The sequence below is a fragment of the Megalops cyprinoides genome, chromosome 7, assembly GCF_013368585.1.
Source record: "Megalops cyprinoides isolate fMegCyp1 chromosome 7, fMegCyp1.pri, whole genome shotgun sequence".
Lineage (NCBI taxonomy): Eukaryota > Metazoa > Chordata > Actinopteri > Elopiformes > Megalopidae > Megalops > Megalops cyprinoides.
The window spans coordinates 11,387,162-11,413,377 of record NC_050589.1 but is presented as its reverse complement, the minus strand read 5'-3'; the positions used below and the strand labels follow the sequence as shown (position 1 = coordinate 11,413,377).

The 26,216-nt window shown below is 45.9% G+C and overlaps 2 protein-coding genes across 2 annotated transcripts; one reads left to right on the top strand and one right to left on the bottom strand.

Annotated features, from left to right (window-relative positions):
- The first annotated feature begins 1,846 nt into the window (after nt 1-1,846).
- LOC118780315 (ras association domain-containing protein 5-like) lies at nt 1,847-16,322 on the top strand. The gene is made up of 6 exons (XM_036532750.1): nt 1,847-1,850; nt 3,843-4,178; nt 6,454-6,569; nt 14,421-14,655; nt 15,158-15,273; nt 15,658-16,322. The coding sequence occupies exons 1-6, from the start codon at nt 1,847-1,849 to the stop codon at nt 15,808-15,810; spliced, it is 960 nt and encodes a 319-aa protein (XP_036388643.1). The 3' UTR covers nt 15,811-16,322.
- A 2,472-nt stretch (nt 16,323-18,794) lies between these two features.
- On the bottom strand, nt 18,795-25,987 carry eif2d (eukaryotic translation initiation factor 2D). Its single transcript, XM_036533859.1, has 14 exons — nt 25,780-25,987; nt 24,927-25,117; nt 24,742-24,825; nt 23,800-23,998; nt 23,017-23,315; nt 22,356-22,473; nt 21,990-22,035; nt 21,745-21,851; nt 21,142-21,297; nt 20,967-21,056; nt 20,402-20,497; nt 19,812-19,932; nt 19,134-19,308; nt 18,795-18,871 (listed from the first exon to the last, which is right to left on the bottom strand). The coding sequence occupies exons 1-14, from the start codon at nt 25,833-25,835 to the stop codon at nt 18,801-18,803; spliced, it is 1,809 nt and encodes a 602-aa protein (XP_036389752.1). The 5' UTR covers nt 25,836-25,987; the 3' UTR covers nt 18,795-18,800.
- Between the last annotated feature and the right edge of the window lie 229 nt (nt 25,988-26,216).

Below are 26,216 nucleotides of genomic sequence, written 5' to 3'. Positions count from 1 at the left end.
TATGACTTATGACTTATTTTGTAATGGTTGTAGCAAGCAGAACATGTGAGCAGGTTGTACATGACTATAAAAAAACATTTTAGAGTATCAAATTGTTGATATTTGTTTAAAAATGTCCTGTGTGTGTGTTGGTGGCAGTAATACCAGGTTCTAACATGAAATGCTAGAGACTTCCAAGTAAAAGTGGTATGCCAAGAACAAAAGTGGAAACACTACATTTTTACTGACATTGTCTCAAGAATAAGGTGTGTGTAATTAGTCAATAATTAATTATATGTGTAACGGTTTTAAACATGCCCTTGAGATAAAGTGTACATGCTGAATGAGTTAACTCTCATCATTCTACCTACTGTTTGTGCTTTGTGCTACACAATGGAGGTAAATTGATGAGGTGTGAAAAATGTCTGATGGTGATGGTTTTCTATCTCTCTGACTTCAGTTCCAGTCTATGAATCTGTTTTCATTCGCCTCGTTTCACCACATGCATATTTGCATGCAGAAACATGTATTTCACAGTGGGAGCTGTCTCTGTTGCTATGGTGACTCCTCCTCTCTGTGGCAGCATTTCCATATAAGGGAATCCTTTTAGGGAGAGGTCACGGATTGGCCCAAGGTCTGTACAGGTGTTCCACCTTGTTGCCTCCTATCAGCTGTCGCTGATGGTTGTCCTGTGAAAATAAAGTGGAACCCAGGGATAGTGTTTGGTCTGACCAACTACGGCACAAGCATGGGCTACACATCAGGCAACAGGTAACCAGAAGGTTTCAAGTTTAAATGTCGGTTGGGGCGTTGCTGTAGTATCTTTGAGGAAGCTGCTGTCAGTGTTCAGAATGTATTCACTAAACACCTGACTGTATGAATGGGTATACTCTAAAGTGTAACCCACCTTGGCTGAAGCATAGGGCCTCGTGATGTGAAACAGTTAAAATAATAACAGTTTATGAATGTTGTCCTGTAAGCCTCTTTGCATTTATGGTGTTCAGTATGTCCATCTAAACCCATTTTTCTGGGGTTTGTAGGCCAGGAAGCAGTCCTACATGCTCTTTTAGGGGAAACTATGAGGTCTTAACAAATATGGTTTTCAGATTTACTTCTCAGGTGTTGAGTTACAGTAAAAATGGCTGTGGGTCTCTTTGCTCCCAATGGCCCAAACCTCAGAATCAGCAGCTTCATTCATTGACCATAGTGCATCACCAGTGTAAGAGGAAGGGGGCGATGTCAACATGTTAAAGTCAAGAGATTCCATGTTATTTTATATTCTGTAAATGATCATTGTATGATAAAAATATGTTGTTACTTCTGTCATTTTATCTGTTGTATTTACATGTTTTTTTTGTCAGCTGCTACATTGATAGGTTTTGGTCAGGTCAGGTACAGTTAAAGCTAATCTGAATGTAATCCAGACTGGACTGCAACTGGAGGTTGTGCATTGAGGTTCTCACTTCTCTGATGGTACGGATCTCTGTCATTCCCTGATCCCTCTGCGTTTCATCATTCCTCCAGCATTTAGTCTCCGGTAGCGACACCTGCTGGTGGGGATTCACATTGCATTCTCTGTAGGTGAGGTGTGCGTGAGAAAGTTTCCGTAAGAATACTGGATGAAAGGTGCTGGAATTCCAGTTTCTCCAGCCTCTGATTATAAATGGAAAGTGGAGTTTCTGGGAATAATAAAAATCAACATTGTGTATAAAGTCTGGCCTGCTGATTGTAGCTTGATATTTAACTTCCATTCAGGCCTTTAAAAACATGTTTCAGGAAGCACTTGAAACTATGCGCTGGTGAACCATTTAAGTAAGATTAGATTTTATGCATATTTTGTTAAGACGTTGCTGTTTTTAAGTAAACAATGGGTACGGCAGGAGCATAATTCTCAAAGGACGTGCATGACTGAAGCTGTGGAACAGCTTTAATATTCAAAGTGATGAGCTAGCATGTACATGGTGAAGGTGCAGGTGTCACGCTAGCTGAAGAACACCACACCTGGTGGAGGTGTGTGAAAAGTACACACCTGTGTTTTCTTTGCATCATATTAATCTTAACCTGCACCTTCACCACAAAGAATGTGTTTAAAAATGATTAATTTGAAAATAAAAGTTGCTCAATTGCCTTTTTCTTTTATATTAATATTACTATTACAATCTGTTGTCCATTAAAAACAAAGAGGGAAAGAAAGACTGTATGGCCACTTGTTTAAGGTTTTCCTCTCGAATGTCTGTATTACCTGAATAAGCCTGTGTTGAAATATGCTTTGTACATACTGTACTGTACATTACAGAGGTACATTATTCTTTTTTGGTACAATATTGTACAGTGATAGCAATAGTACTTTACTCTGGAAATACCTTATGTAATTATGCGTAGTTCTTGTAGTAAACCTTTTTTTAATAAACGTTGCTTGCCGTCTGTCCCCTTGGCTGGGTGTTGCTTTTCTGCAGTTGGTGTGAAAGGACGCTAAGTGGTGCTGTATCTCCTTCATTAGTGCCAGCAGCTGTAGGCCACACTGCACTGTACTGTGGGAAATGGGTCCACCACATCCAAGAGGTGTGTGTGTGTGTGTGTGTATACGTATAGAGTATTTTCTGTATGTATGCAGGTGTGTGTGTGTGTCTGTGTGTATACCTGTGTGTATATCTGTGTGCATGCATGTGTGTGTGAATGTGTATGCACATGCAATAGTTCACATTTCACAAGTTACCTCTGGGCACACCTGAGAGTTTGCTACCTATGTGTGAAAGCCAAATGGAAGCATATGTGATTGGTATTGGTTGTGATTGATATTGATTGTTCATTTGATCTGAGTGTGGAACTGTTGTGTATTTCAAACCTGGAAACATTGCTTTCACTTTGAGGCTATGCCTTTAAGGGGAGTGTGAGTACTCAGTGAGACTGTGCCTTTAAGGAGAATGTGAGTGTCACAGTAAGACTGTGCCTTTAAGGAGAGGGTGAGTGTCACAGTGAGACTGTGCCTTTAAGGAGAGGGTGAGTACTCACAGTAAGACTGTGCCTTTAAGGAGAGGGTGAGTACTCACAGTAAGACTGTGCCTTTAAGGGGAGTGTGAGTGTCACAGTAAGACTGTGCCTTTAAGGGGAGTGTGAGCGCTTGCAGTGAGACAGACATGTGGGAGCTGCATTGGACTGCGAACACGGTGTTCTGTGGATAAATCGGGATTGAGAGTACAGACAGGCAGGGAGAAGGATGCTCTGCTCCTATTAGGATGTCAGCTCTTAGTTGTCACCGCTGTCATTGCTGTTTACATGGTTAGTGTGTGTAACCCTGCAGTGTCAGGGCTTTGCATGGTGAGGGGCATCAGGAAAGCACTGTTTATACCTGTGAGAGGAGGAGAAAGAGTTTAAACTGATCTGTTTACATGTTAAAGCCTGACTGTAAAAATGATTGCTTTGGCCATATTGTTATCATTAAAACAGTCATGGCAGTGAAGCATTTGAATTTGAAATTGAGCACAGGGTAGAGACAGGGAGAGAGTAGGAGAGAGGGAGGTGGAGACAGAGTGAGTGAGAAGGAGGTGGAGACAGTGATTGAGAGGGAAGTAGAGACAGAAAGAGAATCTGAGAGGACAGAAGACTAGGAGAGTGGTAGGTAGATACAAGAAGAGAGAGTCTGGGAGGAGAGAGGGAGTAGACGGAAGAGACAGAGAGAGAGTGACAGAGAGAGACAGATGGAGAGAGAGGTGGAGGAAAGAAGATATTCAGATAGAAGTGCCAGAGACAGTTGGAGTGAGAGCAGTTGAGGGAGAGAGGGACAGAGAGAGAGGGAGACAGTGAGTGAGTGTGGAAAGGCAGACTGGTTGTAAGGGTGTTGTGTGGGTGTTGTCGGGGCCCAGACGGGCACAGAGAGCTGAAGGAGTCCTCTGATGACGGACTCGGTGGAGCTTCTCCGGCGGACAGCCTACGCCTCACCGCCAGTGTGCCGCCAGAGTGCCAGATCCGGGCAGCACCCCAGCACGGGCAGAGCGCTCGCCATGGTGACCGCGGCCACCGCCAGATAGCGCCAGGCATGACGCCGGAGGGCCCGGCAGAGGGCACCCCCACCGCCTTCTTCGGGAAGGTGTCCAAACGCATCGGACGCCTGCTCCGTCGCCTGCCCAAGTCCAAGTCCTGGTCCGAGGGCCTGAGGCTCATCCACAGCTCCAGCAGTGCCAGCTCTCTCACCCTCTCAGGTAGGAACGCCGCAGGATGGGGGGTGGGGGGCAGGTGAACCAGGCAGGGATGTGTCACACAGGGGAAGAGAGGTACGGAGGTGCATGTGATTGAGTTTTTTTGAAATTGGTAAGATGCAGTTGCTGTTGGAAGCAATTCTGTTTAGTTCTAATTCATTCAGGTAATATAAAGGAAGCCCCTCTCTTCTCTTTTACCTTAGCCTGTCTCTCTCTCTTTCCTTCTGTCCCTCTATCGATCTGTCTGTCTGTCTATCTGTACCTCTCTCTCCCCTCTCCACTCCTCTCTTTCCCTGGTTCCATTCATGTTGTGTAGGAGTGGAGTGGAGAGGAGAGGGAATTCCTTGGTCTGCACTTAGTTTGGGTGAAGGAGTTCTCCAGGCACTGCAAGCTGAAATAAACTGGGTAGTGTAGGAGTGCAGCTCTTTGCATCATGGGAAAATTGCAGCACCACGATCCAGGCGATTGCCAAGACTGGAGCGCGGGAGAGCAGCACAGTGGCTTGTGTTTTTTTTTTTTTGAGGTAGAATACAGGAACGTCCAGCTCGAGGCCGATGGTTCGGATTCCTGGCTGTTTTTAGGAGAGGAGCGAGGGGCGCTGTGGGAGGGGGGCATGAGGGGCAGGAGTGTTTGTCCCGCGGCTTTGGCAGGCTCCAGCGTGGGCTCTGAGGAATGGAGACTCCGGCGGAGAGGTGGAGGCCCGAGTGGCATGGGCATCGCTGAGATGTTTGCGTGAGTTGGAGGGGGAGTGGGGGCAGGAGAGAGATCCCTGGGATTCCACAGTGAGTGGGGGAGAACGAAGTCTGTCCCCTCAACAGCTGTGACTGAACCATTGTTTAATGCATGTTTTTGTCCTTAATTTATTTACTTACGTTCTTTGCAGATATCAGAGACTTTGACATTTCCCTTCATACAGGTAGACATGGTGTGAAGCCATTCAGGCTAAGCACACAGCAGAGGCCCAATTGAGATCTGAACCCTCAACCATCTGGTCCCACTACACCACTCTGCTACCAAGTGAATGAGGAATATTTTTTAGAGTTTTATAAGCCTAAGGACAGACTGCAGAATGGATCAATGTTCTGGAGGCAGGTGGTGTTGATAGGGCGGGTTGCCACAGTGGTTCAGGTGCTGGGATGGAGATGTTTAGTGTTGATGGCTGTGTGTGTGTGTGTGTATGAGAGTGAGAGAGAGAAGGAGAACAGTGTGTTTGAGCATGTGTGTGTGCGCATATGTTCGTGTGTGTGTTTGGCCATGACACTGCTCTCAGTCTCTCACTGGACCTGCTCCAGTTGGGTTACGGGTGTAAATTGCAGCTCTGCTCTCTGCTCTCTGTGACACTGAGCTCTGGGCTCTGGTGCCAGGTGGCAGTTTGAAGACCCAGTGGCAGTGGCTACATTTTCCCCCAACTCTGAGGGATTATCTGTAATGGCAGGGAGGGAAAGATTCTTTCCAAGGAAGTCCCGTCATTAATATGACCAGTCAGCCTATTTAATTATGGGTTTTCCGCTGCGCTTAACAGAGTGGTGCAGTGAATGGTCTTTCTCAGAACGAGATTACCGCAACCTCCAAACTACCATCCCTAGCCCTGCTGAAACGCACTTCAGAAACGAGCACCACTGCTGCTATGAGTGCTCACTTTAAACAATGAACCCACTGTCCTGTTTAAGACCTTTCAGAATGAGAGGCCATGTTGGGAGAGTGAGGCTACAGAAACCCCAATGTGGGTGGTGCTATTCTGTGTTTTTCACCAGCACATATCATCCTATCAAAAGGCTCAGCTCTCCATAGCAAAAAACAGTGATTGGTTGAAATCTGTACAGTAAGTCATTGGTAGCTCCCACTGCTGCTCTCCCCTTGGGTAAAATAGCAGAATCTACACAGCATGTACTTAATTTCATTCACAGTGCAGAAACCACCTGTGCTATGCTACATTTCTTCCACTAGATGGAGACAGATGCATAGTTCTTTTTCCCATGCATCATGCTGTCTGCATGCATGTTCCTATCCAGAATGCTAATCATGCAATATAAAATCATTCGATTGAATAATTGATTGGTTTATTAATTGATCAGTTAATTAATTGGTAGGTTGGTTGATTGGAGTTTTTTGAGGCTGTAAAGTCCTCCCCTGCTCCAGTTTCTGGCTTTCTATTGGTGCTCTGTGTGCTGTGTCCACCCCCTGACTGGTGTGCTGGATGTTTTCTCCACTGCTGATTGGTGCTCTGTGCACTGTCTCCAGCTCCTGATTGGTGCTTTCTGCTGTGTGTTCCCTCCAGACTGCAGCTATACATGTCCTCTGGATGACCAGGGTCTCACTCAACTGGACATATACCAGAGGGATGGACAGACAGAGGATAGCACACCCACAGGGACACCCCAGCTCCAGGATCAGGTAAGCACCTCTAACAGCAACCCCCCCCCCCAGGGCTTTGCTAAAGGAACAAGTAGGACAAACAGGGGCTCTTTATTTTGTACTTTAATATAGGCACACATGCATGATCTCAGCACTTTTTGACACTGTTGTTCATTCTTATGTGGTTAGTGGTGTCCTGTTCTTCCAACTTTTTTAGGCACTTGATTAACACTAATGTAATGTCTTGCTAAAGGGACAAAGAGGACAAACCTGCTATAAGGACACCTGGTTCCGTGCAGTGCACATACAGTGTGGCAGGAATGGACTTTGGCCCGTATTCATCTGTCAGTAGGGTGCTGAATGAATCACCTGCACCCAGTCCGTGTGCAGCCAGTACAGAGCATATTCATTCAGTACAGCCTGGAGCCAGCACCGTGGGGCTCTATTCTGTTTACACGACCATGCATACATAGCACAGGAGTGCTGAGATGCTGCATATGGGACATAAATAAGCATGTGTGGGTGAGGCGAGAAACCCAGTCCGGGCTTATAAGGAACTACACCTAATGAATATGTTACACAGCTACAGGGACATGCATAAAAGACTTAATAATGATATAAATGAAGTACTACATTAAATTAGAATAAAAAAAATCATTACATTAGCTGATACAAACCAAAAGGGAGTGAAGAGGGAGATTTCTCTACACAATTTTTATGTCTGGTTTTAATGGCCTCTTCCATGGTTCTTGAAAACTGAGAAGTGAGGGGCAATTTTCATAAAGGTGGCAAATTCCCCCTAGAAATGGACATAGGTGTAATTTAACAAAAAGGTCTGGGTTTATTTTAATGAATTTGGAGTATGAAAATCATCATGTTCTGGACATCCTCATTTTTGGCTGTATCTGTTCTAAATTTAGAGCAGCAACCCTCTGTGTGGGAGGAGCTAGGAGATTGAGGGCACTGAACCAGAGACAGCCTGTAGTGTGAGTGAGTGAGTGTGTGAGTGAGTCTGTGAGTGTGTGAGCGAGTCAGTGAGTGACTGAGTGAGTGTGTGCTGGAAGTCGCTCTGGAAAAGAGCAAATTAATGTGAGTGTGAGACACATAAGAGTTTGCTGACAAAAATAAAATGAACCTTATGTATTCAAAAACATTTTGCTACCTGAATGAATGAATGAATGTATAAGATTTCTTGTGACTTAACACACTTGCCTGTTTGGAACACTCTATAGACCCCTTGTGTCCTACACATGTTCTACCTGTTAGGGGTAAATGGTTCCGGAACGTATGGATCTCCTAAATAAATCTCCTAATTAAGGGAGATTTACATGAGATCATTATCATTGATTCTGTAAAAGAGACTCCTCCAGTACACAGGCTGAATATGAGGCCTTGCAGGCATGGCAGCGACCGTGAAAGGTTGCGCAGGTTGAATCTCTCTCTCTCTCTCTCTCTCTTTCTCTCTCTCTCTCTTTCTCTCTCTCTCTCTCTCTCTCTCTCTCTGTCATGTAGAGGAAGTGGCTTTGGCAGGGCTGAGAGCAGTTAGATGCAGGAAAAAGAAGCTGGGAGGGGCTTTTTATGAAAGCCTCAAGCGAGCTCAGATAAGCAAGAGAGTGACAGAGCCACGCCGCAATTATGAAGAGGGAGAAGTGGTTGGGCTGCTGAGAGAGAAAGAGAGAGAGGGAGAAATAGAGGAAGGGAGAGAAAGAGAGGGAGACGGGGAGAGAGAGAGAGAGAACGAAAGAGTGGAAGGAAGCAGGAGGTTCGTTTGAAAGCGACAAGCAGCAGGTGTGACGGCAGAAGTGTTGGCGTGCTCTCAGGGGGAGATCAGGTTTAAGACGGGGATCACTCCCACACATGCATGCACACACACACACACACACACCTAGCCGGAGCCACCTGTGTGTGTAAAGGAGACATACTGCACGTCAGTTGGAGGGGAAACCTGTTGCTCCACTTCCCTCTCCCTGGGACGTCCTGCATCAGCATGAGGATCGGTGAGGCCTGATTGGGATTGCAGCCTCCTTGTTCCTCATTCCTCCTGCCCCTGGGCAGAGCTGGAGGTCCTGCCTTCTATGACTGGGAGCAACAGCATGAGCAGTGGCTATGGCAGTATGGATGAGGAGAATGACGACCTCGCCTTCTTCACCGCCAAGAGCTCATTCTTCCAGCAGCTGCAGGCCAAGAAAGAGCCCAAGGTAGCGTGCGGAACCGCACCTGTGTTCGCCTATGTGCCGGTCACTCAGCAGTCATTCTGTGATCAGTCTGTGGTCGGTTTAAGGTTATCTAGTGGTCATGCTCTTCCCAGTCCTGAAAAGCTGCATGGTGGCAGGACCGGTGAAGTTCGGTTCTAGAAACTTTCATAAACTCGCAGGTCTTTGAGGCAGCTCAAAAGATGCAGCTTTCTGTCAGAAAATGCCCTTATTTGGTTTGTAAAAAATCACTGGCATATCTTCTCTTTGTCTTTTTCTTGCGTTTATGGAACACACAGTGCTGCCAAGTGTTCCAGGTTGACTGGTAACACATGCAGGGAGAGTTAGAGGCATACTGAAGCCATGCTGTGTCATTCCAAAGGCTCTGTCTGTTCTGAGATTGATACAGCTGAAGGTTGCTCAGCCAGGCGTTCTTATGAGAGAATCTGAGATTCAGTTTGTAGGCCATGGCAGCTCGCAAAATCACCAGGGTATAAGGGTGTCATTATAACTCTAACAGGAGTGAAGAGTTTGCTCTCTAACCTCACCGACACTCCAACAGTCCATAATGGTCGTGGGTTGTGTTCCCATGAAATGTCTCAGCTTTTCTGAGGAGCAGAGAGTGTGATGGTGTGAGTCTTATCAGAGGGGCACATTCAAAAATTATTCTCTCACCCCTCTTCCTCTTTTCTGGTCTGATACTATAATAATGAGTTCATCTTGTTTACATAATGCTGCCATGAGAAATACTCTTGAGAAAAGCCTTTTGTTTTGTGATGAATTTCCTGTGAGTTTTTTATTGGCCTCCCAATAATCAACCCCCCTGCTCCATCAGCCTTTAGAATGTCACATATTACAGCTTCACAGTCATGTTGGCGATATTGTCACCATTTTCAGCACCAATGATGGTGTTGAAAAGGGCCATGTTTGTTAATGTGGTTCTGGGGGAGACAGGTCAAGCAGCACCAGGCACTGTGTGAGTAGGCTGACTTGTGAAGAAGGGAGAATGGAAGGTTATGTGAACATTCTGTGAACGTTGTGTCCGTGTTCATCTTCAGATGTTCGGATGCTTACTTTTCTTACGTCATCTACGCGGTGTGTGTGTGTGTGTGTGTGTGTGTGTGTGTGTGTGTGTGTGTGTGTATGTGTGTGTGTTGGGGGTTCTGGAGGCAGCTTGTTTTCTGACTCTCACGAAAGAAAGCCGCTCAGACGTGCTCAGACCTCTGTCTGGCTTCCTGTCTGCTGCTTCTGCAGGCCTATTTGCAAACATTAGCGCCCAAACGGAAGGACATAAACTCCTCTCAAGAGCTCTCGCATGAAAACCTCATCGTCCTCCATTTGAGAGGAGCACTAATCTCTCCCAAGGGGGAAGTTTGTCAGGAGATTATTACAAAGTATCAGGCAATCAAGATTCATTTGCCACGCAAACTGTCTCCTACTAAACTATAAAACAAAATCGTTACAAAAAAACGTAATGTAACGTAACGTAATTGTAATCCAATGGTTTAATGCATTCATTAGCTTTACCTGCTAATTTGTACCTTGCCTGGCCAACCACTGAGACCTGGTCATGCAGTGTGTCTAATATTGTTGACCCCATTTGGTTTTTCGTTTGTGTTGTACTGTACTTTTAAGTCGCTTTAGATAAAAGCGTCTGCCAAATGAGTAAATGTAAATGCAAATGCAATATACAGTGTACGATATTCAGTAACACTCAATGTATAATACTAAGCACTCTCAACAGACAAGCAGGAAGGCAACAATGAGCTGTTTCAAAGGGGGGAGGTTTATTGTGGTCCTATTTCTGGAGAAAGATGTGATAATGTGGCTTCTCTTTGGCCTCTTTGGGTCGTTGAAGTTCAAGCTGCTGCCAAAGCTGTGTACAGGAAGTGTTTTCTGTTCTGAAATACAGTCAGTATGTCAGAGTGTGCAAATTGAGAGAGGGGTTGGTGTAGAGAGAAGCTGTGTAACCATCAACATAAAGATAACCACACTTCTGTATTCTCTATGAGAGCAAGTTAGAGTGACTCTGTCTGGCTGGGAGTCGTACTAGAAAGTCATGCTTTTTTTCTGTTCGTGTTAAAAAATCATTTCATGGTTGACTTCCTGGTGCAGGAGAAGTCTTTTTTTCAGAAGTAGTAGTCAGAACTGTCACTGTAGGCCACTTCCTGTGCGGCTCGCAACACGAATGCATGTTCATAGCAGAAGTTTGCTCTCTGATTGGTGGAGACACCATGCCGAATAAACATTGCCAGTTATCATTGTAAAACATGATCTGCTGTTTGAACATTTACCTTCTTGAACACAAAGAAGAGGAGGACAGTCGCCAGACCACATGGTCTTCATTGCCCGCATGTGTTTGCATAACAAAGCCACTATGACAGCAAAAATGTTTAGCAATGTAAGGGAGGGGCACAATGTTTCTGAGCAGCGAAGCAGCCTGCTTCCAGCCACTGTGAAGTACAGAGGCCACACTCGTGTTCATCTGACTCAAGGTTAGCAAAGGACAAGACCTTTAGTACACTGCATTCTTAGCAGTATCGGCTTTAGATAGAACTTTGCTCAGTTGTTGCGTGATGAACATAAATTAGGGAAGAGAAATAAGAGAATTACAGTATCCATGTTCATATGCATAAGATTATTAGCCCTGAGCTTGAGAATGTGAGGATGTACCCGATTTGTCTGACACTGACAATTTTTCCATCCCAGAGAACTGTTGTCCATTGTTAATGTTACAATGGCACAATAAAATTCTGCCTTCTGGGATCAGGGTGATATCCCTGAACTTTGACTTATATATCCACTGAGGTTTGTGACTTGGGCTGAGATGCTCACAGCACAGCTGTGACAGCAGATATGACAAGTTGGGATTTTTAGAGAACACTTGTTGAGACCACAGATATGAGCGCTTATGCCTCCCTCTCAATAAAGCTGTAAATGCAGAAACTGGGAAACTGGATTCTGTTCAAACCCGGACCTCTGCCTGCTGTGACATCCCTTCACAAACAGTGCAGAGTGGGCCCAGAAACTGTGTGCATCACTGGCCTGGACAGCATCCCCAGCGATATGATCTGCAGCTCTACTGAGCGCTCTGCTCTATAAATTAGTCGTAAAGAAGGCTGGCCTCTCCCTTCAGGTATCGAGCTTCATCTTAAAGCTGCAGAAGACAGATTTATACCCTATGTGCTACTGTGAGAGATACTCTCCTATATGTTATAGATGCTATATGTTATAGGTACTGTGCTACATGTAATAGTCCCTGTATGTTATGGGAGCAGTGCTACATGCTATAAGTGCTATCTGTATGCTATGTGCATAGTGATATGTCTTACCCTGTATGTTAAACAAAATTGCTGACTCCTTATGGTTTTTTGCTTGCGTTGTGCTCTGCCTCTCCTGTAAGGGGCTTTGGATAAAAGTGTCTGCCAGATGAACAAATGTAAATGCATGTGTACCCGAGCAGAGGGCAGAGCTGTTGTGAGGGGTGGGTGCAGAGTCTGCTGAAGTGCTGATAACTACTGTAATCACGTGTTTGTAAACATGCTTCTGGAGCACAGAGTGCACATGCTCCTCTTTAGAGTGGGCTGTTTCTGTTTTGCACATGGACAAGGACCCCTTCTCTGAGTCTGCAATCCTAGCTGTGTTCTCATTGGTGTGCGGAAATGTGCTGGTCTGTGTGGATGTAGGTGAAGGAATCCATGTGAGGCATGCGGGTGTGTGAGGGAAGCCTTTCATTCAGCTCTGACACACTCACAAAGTGTATCTGTGCTGTGTGTGTGTGGAAGTAGCAAACATGCATACATGTTTGTACATAGTTTCTCACTTGAGAGAACACTTCCCAGAGTGCTTTGCATTCACACTGTGTGAGTAACAGCAGATAAAACATGAAGTTGAAGAAGAAGGAAGAGCAATCATAGTTCCCATAAAGAGATCACCAGGAGGGAGGGTGTTCACATCACTGAGGTGTGTTCAGACCACAGCAGCGTTATGGCCCAACTGCAGGGTAGATTCTCTGTCTCTGTGTCTCTCTCTCTGTCTGTTTTCAAACTGGCCCCTCCTTAAACGAGCCGTTTACACAGGAAATGCTGCTGTCGGAAATGGACACGCTGATTCTCACAGTGCTCGGCCCTTAGATCATAGATCTAATCGGGGGAACTTGGGGAGAGTGTTTCCGTTGTGCAGAGGGGAGAATGTGCAGAGTTCTGAGAGCTCTGATTTCGCTTTCTGCAAAGACCTGCTGAAAAAACCCCCTCCCTCTGACTGATCCGCCGTGACTGACATAAGAAGCTCAGAGAAATGTAGATGGATGTGCGGGGGTGACAAAGACATGGAAACTGTGTTAGCCAACAAAAAAGCAAAAAGAAAACAACACAAGGCTTATTTTCAGTGTTCAGAGCTCAGATTCCGATGGTCTTCAGTGAAGAGATGACAAAAACATTCAAAAGTACACCCTAATGCCAGCACAACATCATTGATTACTAGTAACAGTAGATCACAGTGTTGAAATTTGTTATTCACAGTTCTGAAGGTTGCCTTTGATTTTACTATCTCAGTAAGGAAGGGCACTTTTTTCTGATTGTCACTCAACTTCGTTATATTTTGGGCAAAAAATCTCATGATGGAGCTTTATGTGGTCTTGTCAATGTCTTAAAGGGTTCCATGGCAGAATTAGAACTAAGATCTGTGAGTCCCTCCACAGCAAATACTATTGCCTTGGAGCAGGAGTGACCCAAATAATAACCTAGTAATCCAAATAACCACGAGACAACAGACAAGTGACAGAACACAGAAGCTATAAGCTGAATGTTCTAGAAGGTGTGGAAGGAGAGTTCTGTTTGTGATGAGGCTGCTTTGGCTCCTCCCCTTCTGCAGTGATAGCACTGTTTACGAAGGAAACCATCGCACCATCGGTGCCTCAGTGTTCTGGTTTCAGGTTTGAAACGAGAGCTTGCCTCCGCATGGGGGAGGGCCCATGATCTATGCAATCATAGCAGTGTTGATGCTTCTGAGCCGGTGTAGAGCACTTCCTCTTCCTGTTAATACTGGTGTGGGATGCCCCTCAGAGCAGAGAAAGAGTGAAGCGATTTACAGCAGAGAGGACGAGAGTCGGACATGATGACAGAGACCAGGCAGCAGCACATGAGCTGAAACACAGAGGCGGTACATGCACACTCTGGGCAGAAGGAGCAGAAACCCCAGACGTTTTTATAACCCTGTTTGTATAAAAAAAAGTCCAGCTGCTGCGATGTGCGTCTTGTATTTTGTGATTCTTGCTAGTTATGTGTAATAAATGAGTTACTGATGTCATTCATGAACACTGGAAACAGGCAGACGAGTTGTCCATGCTGGTGTAGCAGAGCTGAAATTAGTAGCTTGTATATTCCTGTGTAAAGCAAGATAGCAGGTAGCAGAGCACTTTCAGTGGCAATGTCCCTGAGATTTAGCTGGTGTTGCTGCTTGTGGAAGTAGCAAATTGCCTTTAGCTCAACCGGTAATGACATTGGTCATTAGACTCGGTTGTGCAATGAGAACAGATATGCGGGTGTCCCTTGTGGAGGTTCAACCTCTTTCACATTCATTACACTTGCAACATATATCATTAGGTTAGACTGTAGAGAGGTAAAGAGTCACACGTTCCACTGTCTCTCTCTCTCTCTCTCTCTCTCTCTCTCGCTCACTCTCTTTCTCTCCCCTGCAGGGGCTCGATGGCATCATCGAGGTATACCTGAGGCTGCGGAGGGCCAATGCGGTGCAGACAAATGCCGGGCCTGCAGGGGGCAGCACAGAGCCCCCAACAGAAGTGGTGAAGCGTCTGCACGTCAGCAGCAACACCACGGTCAGCGAGGTCATCCAGGGCCTGCTGGAGAAGTTCATGGTGCCGGACAACCCGCGCAGGTTCTCTCTGTACTGCCAGAAACAGCGTGACGGGCAGGGTGAGGCATCATCTTCATCGTCAACATCATGATTATCATCACCGGCTCACTTACATTCACATTTATTCACATAGAAGATGCCCTTATCTAGAGCGACTTACAGAAGTGTTCTAAAGGGCTCATTGTTATAAAAAGAATAATACATGCATTCTTCCTTGTGACTGTGTGTGTGTGTGCGTGCACGCGTGCATGTGTGTCTGTTTGTGCATGCATGCGTGCGTATGTGTGCATGTTTGTGTCTGTGCATGTGTGTGCGTGTGTGTGCGTGCATGTGCATGTGTCTGTTTATGTGTGCGTGCGTGCGTGTGTCTGTGTATGTGCGCATGCGTGCATGTGTGTGTGTCTGTGCATGTGTGCATGCGTGTGTGTGTGTGTGTGTGTGCGCGCATGCGTGCATGTGTGTGTGTCTGTGTATGTGTGCATGCGTGTGTGTGTGTGTGTGTGTGTGTGTGTGTGTGTGCGCATGTGTGTTTACATGCTTATACGCGTCTCTCTGCATCAGACGTCCTCCAGAAGCTGTCACCTTCAGAGCGGCCGCTGTGCCTGCAGGAGGAGGCGGGGCCGGACACCAAGCCAATCACGTTCATCCTGAAAGAGAACGAGAGCGCAGAGGTGGAGGTGAGATCAGTCACAGTGATAATTTACTGATTGTGTTACCACTGTTTGTTCATTGTTCTTAGTATCAGGCAGGTCCAAGACTGTGGCTGCATAAAACGTACATACATAGGATCTGATAGCAAATGTAGTTGAAGCAAGACTCTGCACTGCAGCTTGTACATTCTACTGTTTAATGAATTCATCTGAAGCAGTTAAGTCTGCTTAAGTATGCTTTTGTGTACTTAAATAAGTTTAAGTGTACCTCACTCAGTATACCTCAAGTTTGAGTAGGCATCACTCAAAAAAGGTTGTAGATAGACTGGATTTGAGTGAGTACCCCGCTGCTTGTCTTGATTGGTGGAGCAGTGGTGAGTGACACTCTCCTTGTCCCTCCCCTCTGTGCAGTGGCAGGCCTTCTCGATTCCTGAGCTGCAGAACTTCCTGACGATCCTGTCGAAGGAGGAAGAGGAGAGGGTAAGGCAGGTGGAGCTCAGGTACAAGCGCTACAGGGAAAAACTGCGTCAGGTGCTGCAGGAGGCACAGGGCAAACCAGGGTAGAGCTGCCCGAGGCCCACCCACATCCACAAAACGGCCAATGAAAAATAAGCTCCACTCAGGACAGCCTCAGCTAACCCTGCCCCACTGTGTAGATGGGGGTGGACAGGGGCCAGGACATGGAAGAGGCGTGTCTTCCCAGACTGCATTGAACATCACACTAGAATCTGTCTAACAGGGTCCCTAGTGATAGGGTGGATCAGACTTCTGTAAAACCTCTGGTCCAACCACTGCTGCTGCTGTAAGAGTCACCCAGCATCAGATTCTTTGAGTTCTGGAATGGAATCCAGCATTTGCATGCACACATGGGCTTCAAGATTTTAGATTTTAGGTCTGGGATCCAGGAGCGTATACAGGAATACAAAGGTGGAATGGTCTTCTCGGATTTTCTGCATTCAGAATAAAATGCGGTTTGTGGAGCTGCAGGAACGCAAAAGAAAACCAGTCAATGCAGTACCACTGCCTTCACAATCACACTGCTGCCAAGCTGCTCAGGGGAGAAAAGAACTGGATTGCTGAGTCAGCCAGACTGCTTCATTTGGGGAAAAAAGTATTTCTCTGTGACACCGATATCAAGCCACAGCCTGGGTTATAATCCTGTACACTCCTCCAAACCTGAAGTTAAGGATGATATGAACAGTGATTTCAGTGTATGGTCCACGTCACCTCAACATCGATTCAGGTATCTGGTATATACCTCACCCATTGTCTTAATTTTAGCAAACAATATGGTCTCTGTATCCCACAATGCATGGGGGTGAAAAACTGGCCAAATGACAAACTTGCGCTTTAGACAGTGAAGGATAAGAGTGTGAAAAGAGAGCTGAAAAGAGAACTGTACTTTTCAACCCATGTAGGACGGCAGTTCACCCAAACCCACTCATGATAGTTGTGGCTGTCTACACCAGCGTGGCATAGGTCATGCAGATTTGGGTCGGGTCTGTGGGTTTGTCTGCAAGGCTGCTGAACGGGAAGAAAGAAATCACCAAACGGCAAGGAGCAAGCCGGGGGTTTGCACAACAGGGAGAGGTTTGTGTGGCAACAGTGGGAGTGATGCTGAAAACGCCACTGACGACACTGGAAAGTGGCTATTTAATGCTCCCCCGGCTCAATCGATTTGGGGCACCCCCCAGCAGCCAAAATATGTATCCTACTGACACATTTATTCCCCTTAATGTGTGTAACGACTAAGAGCTGCTTTGTACCTTTGTTAAGCAGGTTAGAAACAGTTTCACACTGAACTGAGAAACTCCAAATGGAAATCACACCAAAGCTACAAGTCATTCTACAACTCTCTCTCTCTCTCTCTCTCTCTCTCTCTCTTCCTCTACTACAGTAGTGAAGCTGTGTTTGTAGAAAGTGTTTTCCGATATGTGGTAGAACATGTTGATGGGATTTACACCAAACTGCTGTCAATTTATATGTGGTAAAAAAATTGAAATTAACACATGTGTAGCCACAAAAATGAAAGTAAGATTTCCCTAGCCACTCAATGCATGTGAAATGCATTCCTGCTGAGGCTAAAAGTTAAAAGACGGAAAAGAAATTGTGGTGAAAAGACAAGAGTCAGGATGCTTGCCTGAAAGGTTGAAGTATTAGGTAACAGGTAAACTAAACCCAATCAAAACAGTTTAAGGAGGCGCTGGCTAACAGGTAAGATAAACCAAATCTAAACAGTTCACCGGCAGCTGCACACCCCGTTACTCAATTGTTGAGACAAAAACGTGTCAGCACAGTCAGTGTCTTGTGACAGGATAAATATTTTCTTTTGTTTGTAAAATAGAATTAGTGGTATTAATCTTAAAATCCACCAAAAATACAGAAATGTCTGTGGGGGGCAATCAGAGATTCCTCCCTGATTTCTGCAGATCTTTCTGCTCCTCTTGTCCTGACCTGGGACCTGAACCCAGGCTTACACCTGCAGATCTCCCTGTCCCAAGCACACACACACCCATTCAAACAGGGCCAAGATGGTGTTCTGAATACGCTGGGGTGTAGGAGTGTGTGTACATGCTTGTGTGTGTGTGTGTGTGTGTGTGTGTGTGTGTATGTGTATGTGTGTGTGTGTGTGTGTGTTTGGTGCTAGGCTTCAGGGCAGGGCTGGGCCACGAGTTTCTCTAATGTTCCTTATTTGTGCGTGTGGTTTTGTGTGTTTGTGTGTGAGATTTTCAGCTCGCTGTAGTGTTGGGACACGAGCAACATCTCTCAGACAATCCTTTTTGAGACACGTATTTGTAAAGTTGGAAGAACCTTAAATAAAATATGTATTCATTTTAAACCAAGCGTCTCAGTGTTCATTTTGGGTGTAGTGCATGTTTGTTCATGGCTTGTATGGTGTACTGGAATGGCACTTGACTTGAAGTCAGGTCTGTTTTGCTTATGTATGGCCTACAATATCACTTTCTGTTGCCTACATCTGGAATGTTCCAATGTTCCCCCAACAGATGGTGTACGCAGGACACCGGTCTATCTGAGCGTTTGTGGAACTCGTGAAATAGTACATGTTTCTTATTCCGCCCAAAAACAGTTTCTTAACTTTGAGCATTACTGTGTGCATGTGGAAACCAGCCATCGTACTACCACATGCAAAGCAAGCTGGCAGTGGTTTCATCTTATAGCATGTCACCTGTTTAGGAGCTGCTGACATAGAAGGAATTTGCTATTTACAATGTATGGAGGAAGCGCAATGACCATAGCAACAGAAACTATTCATCTTCCCACCATACTGAGGCCAAAGTAATTTGCTTCCCGTTGGAAAGTGTAGGTGCTGTGCCATCTGTCCGGCGACAATGGGTATCTAGCAGAAAGTTCTCCAACAATAGTACTTCAAGTGCCCTCTACTGGACAGATTATAAACTACAGTCAACAACTTTTGACCAACTAGTTGGCTGTCCAACAACATGCATTGAATATTAAGTCAAACACAGTTTGAAAAAGTGAAATAGACTTTATTTAGTACAGCAGAGGTTCATGTCTGTACAGACAATGTCCTGTTATTTCTTCTTGCCTGGTTTCTGTGCTTTCTCCAGGCCTTGAATATACTTGCGTGGAATTTGATACTGATCTGCAAGACAGGTAAAAGGAGATGAACACTGCCAGGCTTCATGTTCGAAAAAAGAGAGTCCCTGTATCATGAAACATTACAAGCCCCTCTGGAAATGAGCATCTACCAAACAAATGCTAAAATAAAACAAAGAGGAGTGTCATTAGTGGAGAAAGGCTCCACTCAGAGGGATGGAATGTGTGTGTGCTTGAATTAAGCATTGAAATGAGGGTCCTGAACCACAGCAGTGTGCAAAGGGAAGTGTGGGGTGTGTTCTGTGTACCTAGCAGCAGCTTCCCCACTTGCTGGACCTGGTTCCCCTGGATCTGGACCAGAACCCGGTCCTTGGCACCTGGTACTGGGTTGAGAACAGTGCTGGCTTGGACCTGGTGCTGCAGGACGGAGGCCACGCCTGCTGGGTCCAGCCCATACAGCTCCAGGTTCTTAATCAGAGTCACCTGCAGGTGGGCGGGGCAGGGTGGGGTGAGGGAGGGTAAATATGGTCACTGGCCCAGATGGGAAGAACACTGGGACAAATGTCACAGCTCACACCCAAATCACATTCATACAGTATTTTCCTTCACATTTCATTATCTTTATAAGGATAAGCATGTGATCTTTTTGGGATTCATTTTATTGCTGCACTAATGACATCCCGTGAAAATACACTACTTGGAGGTGGAACTGCAGGAGGAAAGAGAGACATTGCTTTCACAATGTTGTCTGACATTTCAGGAACACATCTGGGAATTCTCTTGGCAGCAAATGACCAATTACTTTTACCAGTGTGCTTATTTTAAAGGCAAGGGGGCTGGACAATTTATTAGCAACACCTCTCTGTTAGCAACAGCACTCTGAACCGGACCACAAATGACATCCGGCAACTAAGCAAAATTTGGGCAATTATCCATGACTTTTCAAGGACAGTGGCATATCTGACCACTTGCCCTGGGTACCACACCTTCTTGTTGGAGCCCCTGGAGGCCATTGAGATGTCTATGGGTTCCATGTGACCCTTCCTGATGATTGGCTCCTGACCTGGGAACAGGAGCTGGTGACAATGTTGCATTTTGTCCAGGGTTCTGTGAACACAAGAGGGCGCTGTTGGCTCATGTTGTGGGAACAGTTATGGTTGTCTTTAATTGAACTCAGGGACAGGAGGTGGCTTTTGAAATTTCCTGGCTCTAAGAGACACATGCCTGGGATTCAGAATGCTTAAAATGTGTTAATAACCTGCACACAAAAGAGAGATACTCTAACTTGTATGGCCCCTTGTCTTCAACTTTCAGTAACACATTTTAGCAAGCATTACATCTTTTCAATTCTTATGCAACATTCATTTTTCTTCAGTGGCCACCATGAATATTTAAGCATTTTAAAAGTGTAATGGCTGCTTAAATCTATAGCTCTAGATGAAGGACACAGGGCCGCAGTGGTTGTGTTGACTGTGGTCATACTGGAGAGGAAATAAAAATCAGACCCCCCCCCCACACACACACACACACACACACACACACACACACACACACACATACACACATACACACGCACCTGCTAAAGAGCTCGTCCCACTTGAGTTTCTCCACCTCCTGGTACTCGGACTTTTCCAGCAGGCAGTCACACAGGGTGGGGTTGATAGTGACATAGCTGGGTGGAGGAATGGAAGAAAGGGTCAGTTTTATCCCCACTGAGAATATGGAGTAGCTGGTGGAGTGGTCAGTGAGGGTAATGAAATACATTGCTTTTACATTTCAAACTGCCCCTTCCACGCTTACCTGAGGACCAGGTGACCTGGCAAACTCCTTTACTGAGGACATATTACAGAGCTTCCATTTATACTGCTGGAGAGACAGATTGATTTGCTGACTGATTTATGATAGTTCAGATTTATTGCTTAAGGGTACAATGGCAATGCCCTAGCTGGGAATCATACTGACTAACAAGGCCTATGACAGGCTGTCAAACCACCCACTCAAATCTGTGTGAACTGCTCCAGCCTGGTTTAAATCCTGCAGTTGATTAATACACCCCCCAACCTGCTAAGCCTGTGCACACAGACACACACACTCTCACACACACACGCACAGTGTGACTTTGCGATAATCTGTAGCCTTACTTTTTGTTTGTCTCATCGACCAGCTCATTCTTCTTCACATACTCTGTAACAATAGTCCTGACCTCTGCTGGAGAGAGTACCGCCCCCTTCCTGTGACAGAAAGAACACGCATCATGTCACCCTGACTGCAGTGCCCACAGTTCCACCTAGGCCTAGGGGGCAGCAGAGAGCCCACCTCTTCTGGGAGTCCTGGAAGAGGGGCTCCAGGCGGGCGGAGACAGAGTAAAGGGTGGTGATTTCGGGAGGCTGGTATGGCCTATCAGAGTCCCCGTTGCTCTCCATGGGACTCTCCTCCATCGCAGCACCCTCTGGTGGGCAGAAAGAGCGCAGCCTGCAGGTAACACAGGAGAAGGTGTTCATTCTTCCAGACATGCTAAGCTATAACTATGGTGTAGGGTGTAGATGCAGTGGGGGGGTTACTGTGTGTTTGTGTGCGTGTGTGTGTGGAGGGGGGGGGGGGTGTCCTCTAAACTAAGATGCACAAAGGCTGACTGATCAAAAATCAGTAGGTTATCTGCCCAATCAGAGCACAGTAGGCATCACAGAAGGGACAAGTGGGTAATGGGCAACATTCTGCCCTAGAACTAGGGATGGTCCTACCATGCTCACATATGTGCATGAGGGTCACAAGGGCAAGGCAAAGCTTGCTGTACAAGGAACTAACATATGGCTGGTAAGCAGAGCGTAGTAGGACTGAGTAGGATGGAGTAAGGTGGAGATACTGCAGAGGTGAGAACTGGGGTGGAGATGCAGGGCGGAGAGGCAGACTGAGACTCACTCCGGGTGTTTCCAGTCCACTTCGACGATGCTCTCCACCCCTTTGCTGAGCTCCTTCACCTGGAGCAGCTGGTGCTGCCGCTGCATGCACTGCAGGAACTTGGACAGCTGCAGGGGAGAGATGCCCTGGTCACATGGCGAAGGTACACGCCCCCTCACTTCACACACTCATCATTCAGGCTTCAGAGCGAACGGCTAGTGATCCGACTGTGTGTGGTTAAAAACTGCATGGAATGTCAGCCGTACCTTTTTATAGCTGGATTTCTTTATGTCCAGCTGTTTCCCGCTCGGACTGCAAAGTAAAGCAGATTTGATAAGAGTTAAAAAGAAGACTTGCTTTTTTTTTTTTTACTGAGGACGACAGCAAATCCATTTGCATTACATTTACATTTAGTCACTCGGCAGATGCTCTTATTCAGAGCAACTTGCAAATCAAAGGTACGTAAGAGCATGTAATAATGTCACATGAACGATGATGCACGCAAAAAAGGACAGATTACGTCTGAACCTGTGTCAATCTGTCACACAGCACTGCTGTTACCAGGGTATGCAGTTATCAGGAGCTGACCGTAGGGCCCGAACACAGAGCATAACCCAGACAGTGTACCGTACCAGCAGGAGAACATGTGGTTGCGCAGGAAGGTGCTGGTCAGCAGGGGGAGCTCTGACTTTTTCACTTTACTCTTCAGGGCGTGGAGGAGACACTGGAAGAGCAGGGCATCCATCTGCTCTGTGGGCACAGAGACGTGGAGTTACGGCAGCTGGCATCTGCACGTGCCCTCTCTCTCTCTCTCTTTCCACCCACTGCTCTGTATTTACACAGGAAACTCTCAGGAACTTTATCTGTCGACACAACGTGCATCCGACCTAACTACACAAATAACCTTTTATTATCAGCTAGCCTATCATTTCAAAACATTTAAACCGAATCGTAATAATAGCATCTTATCTCAGTAACGTAGGCCATGCAAACAGTGAAACTTGGCTGTGGCCAATCTGGCATTGGGTCAGACTGGCATAATTTCAAAATGCATGAGTCTTTCACTAATTAATCAATGCTGTTTTGCTTCTCAGTCTCTAGCTGCACTGACAGAGAAGAACTCCCCACAGTCCCCTTGTTAAGCAGATAGGAACATAGGAACTCTGACTGCTCTGAACGGGGAAGCAGTCAGTGGTACTCTCTGACTGGATGCCCTGTGCAAGGGTAAAGTGCAGCTTTGGATAAAAGCGTCTGCCAAATGAATAAATGTAATGTAAATAAATGTAAAGTCACCTTGTGGAGATCTGCTGTCCTCTGGTTCCTGCTCATCGTCTCTGTGCTTTTCCTCACTTGCTCCCTCCTCCTGCCCCTCTCCTCCTTCCCCTGGGGCCAGGCTGAGCTCCCGCAGATTGGGGCAGAGGGTTTCTGCATTCTGCTCCTCCTCCGGCTCAGGACAAGGCTCCCCTTTGCCTTCTTCTGTCTCTCCTCCACCCTCCCCTTCCGCCTCCCCTTCCCCCTCCACGTCTCCCTCGGTGTCCTCCATGCCGTCTGTTGGCGGGATGGATGGGGGTCCTGTCTTGTCCCCAAACCCCCTAGAAAAGGAACCACACAAAGGAGCTGAAATGTCAATAGCATCAGTGATGTAAGAACTATCATCAGGCCTTCAGACGTCCATACTGCATGTGGATATGGTGGATCAAAGAGTATCTGGAGCCAAAGCACCCTTTTCTCCCCCCATTCAAAACCTCCTTTACATAAATGTATCAAAGAACTGCTTAAATGAAATGTATGACCACAGTCAACACAACCACAGTCAACCCAACCACTGCGGCCCTGTGTCCTTCATCGAGAGCTATGGATTTAAGCAGCCATTATGCATGTGTTAAATTATCCAGTGGCTGGTAAAACTTTACTCAGTAACTGATTACCTGGAGGGAGCCTTACAGCCTTCATTGCTACGCCTCCTTAGAAACAGGCCTGTGTGCCTCATATTTCAAGCATTTAAAGATCTCCCAAAATCCTTGGCTAGGCCTCCCAGTCTCAGTACTAGGAGCTCACAGTGAGGGAAGTACGCACCACAGAGTGTCCATGTAGGTGTGCAGGATGGACACCCCCCGACCCTTCATGCCCTGGCTCTGCATCTCTGAGGTGGACATGGCTGCAGTCCCCACGGCAACAGGCGCCCTGTTTCTCACCACGGTTACGGCACAGCAATCCCCCTGCTTGACCTCTGGGAGACCTCCAGGTGGCACCACGACACCGGGCAGCATGAGGTCTGGGCACATGGATGAGAGTAATGGGTGTCAGAAGGAACATGAGTCATTTACACTCAACCTCAAGGCCAGAGAATGAACTCTGACTCAAACAGGTTGTGTGTGAGTGATCATGTCACTCCATGTGGATGAGATAGTTTGTTCTAATGGCTACATATGACACTAACAAAATAGATCCTTGATTGTGTATTAAGGAAATTCTCACATAGCTGCTAAGACTCCAAATAACTTGGTTGTTTCATTGTGGATTTAAATAAAGTACTGAAATGTATGAGTGCTCTCAAAGCACAAACATACAAGTCTAAAGGAATGTAAGCATGGCTGTGGTCATTTCCAGTATAAAGGCCCTTTCTCCTTCACTGTTCTTATTTAAGGAAACTATGGTTTCTAGTATTATATATATATACATACATATCTTCCTCATATCAGAGTTCTCATGTCTGACATTTAAAACAAAGAATGTGAAGCTTTGGTATCAACTATTTTAATCAAAATTTCAGGAAGTAGCTGACCGCTGATTTAGGATATACCTGGTACTTGTCCAAGATGACCATTTTGGACGCCATACATTTGTCAAACACGGTCTAAGTGTTTTAGTGTCTTAAATGCATCTTTACAAGGAAATGGTAAGCTCTGCACACATAATTTAAATTCCAGAAATAATCACGAGATTATTATTATTATCCCTTCCTCTAAACCTCCTCTTCTTTTTAAGCACCTGAACACTTCCTGGTATAGTGCTTACCTGCCCCTCCGGCTAATTTCTGCAACACTGCGGGCCAAGTTGTGAAAGACGGTAGGAGATCTGGATAATGCCACAGAGTGTACACTGAAAAATACATAACAAAAAGCAATAAACAATTACGATTGCGTATGACGGTGCGGACAGTGGGTAGGTAAAAGATAACGCAGCTTTGTTCCAGGAAGTACCTGTGGGATAGAGCTGCTTCTCCACTTGGAAAAATATTGGGTTCTTGTGCAGGACGTACAGTGTGACAGCATCGCCTTTGTGGGCGTAAATCTTGACCACATTCAAATCCTCCTTGTTCGGGACCAGTTCGGAAAGGTCCTCCGCCGACAGCGCTGGGAAGGCATTTGAGATGTCCGTTTTGAGTTTTCTCCTACAGGAATTGGGGATTGGAGACAGCTATAAAATCTGGCAATTTCACTGATGCAGAATTTCACTTCATAACTCCTGCGCAATAAAGGCTGATGCAGTCATTGTCCACAGTGGAACTACTGAGTTTACAAAATTGTGATCCTTATATGGACTACTAACTATATAGCTAACTACCCGTCAAGATAGCTAGCTATTGTAAATGCCATGGTTACCGTACTAGTGGGTAATGAGCAAGCAAAAAGTCAACCCTGTCAAATTCGCTTCACCGTCTACCTAGATTCGCTATCAATTTTACTCTCCAGGTAATCTGTCTCCGCACCTCTGATTACCAACTGTATGCTAGATAACTAGCCTATTGGCAACAATAAATACCTCTCACTACGGGAAGTGGGTGAGACGGACAGACTAATAACGTTAACATTTCTACCAAGATCGCAACCACGATGCTTGCAGTGTTGTTGACTAACACATTTCGTCTAGCTAGCTACCGCAACTTGATCTACTGGATTTACCAGACAAGTAGTTATGGTTGCTTCGGTTGTTATGTGGCCAGCTAGATAGCTAATTGGTCGTTTTCTCTTTAACTAATTTACATTGTAGTGTTTATCTCATAACTGTGTGGCTCAGCTAGAACTAACTGAAAGAGCAGACGCGATCACACACCTGTCAGATCCTTTGATCACTGTGTTGGATTTGACACGAAAGGGTTTGGCAAACATCCTGGAAAGCCGAAAATATGCTCCACTCGATCGTTTAACCGGGACGTTGATGTGCAATGTTATAACTACCGAATCTGTATTCCACTCCTCTTCGTGGAGATTAAAAATCGCAATACAGTGCTCTTTTCCATTAAGTCCAGGCGGCAGCCATCTTTTTGTGTGTCTCAGTGATTACGTCTCGGTTGAGAACGTGACACTCCGAGAAATTACTCCCCTTCTCTCTTAGCCTGTGAGGTGACGTTCCCTTGCTGTACATAAAACGTAGACAATATGAACTCGTAACGGGGACTTTTTCAGAAATAGTCATTGGATAAAATTGCTGGATCATCTAAATATTTTGTAGCTTTTGAACTGAATATCATGAGGGGGACCATTCTTTGT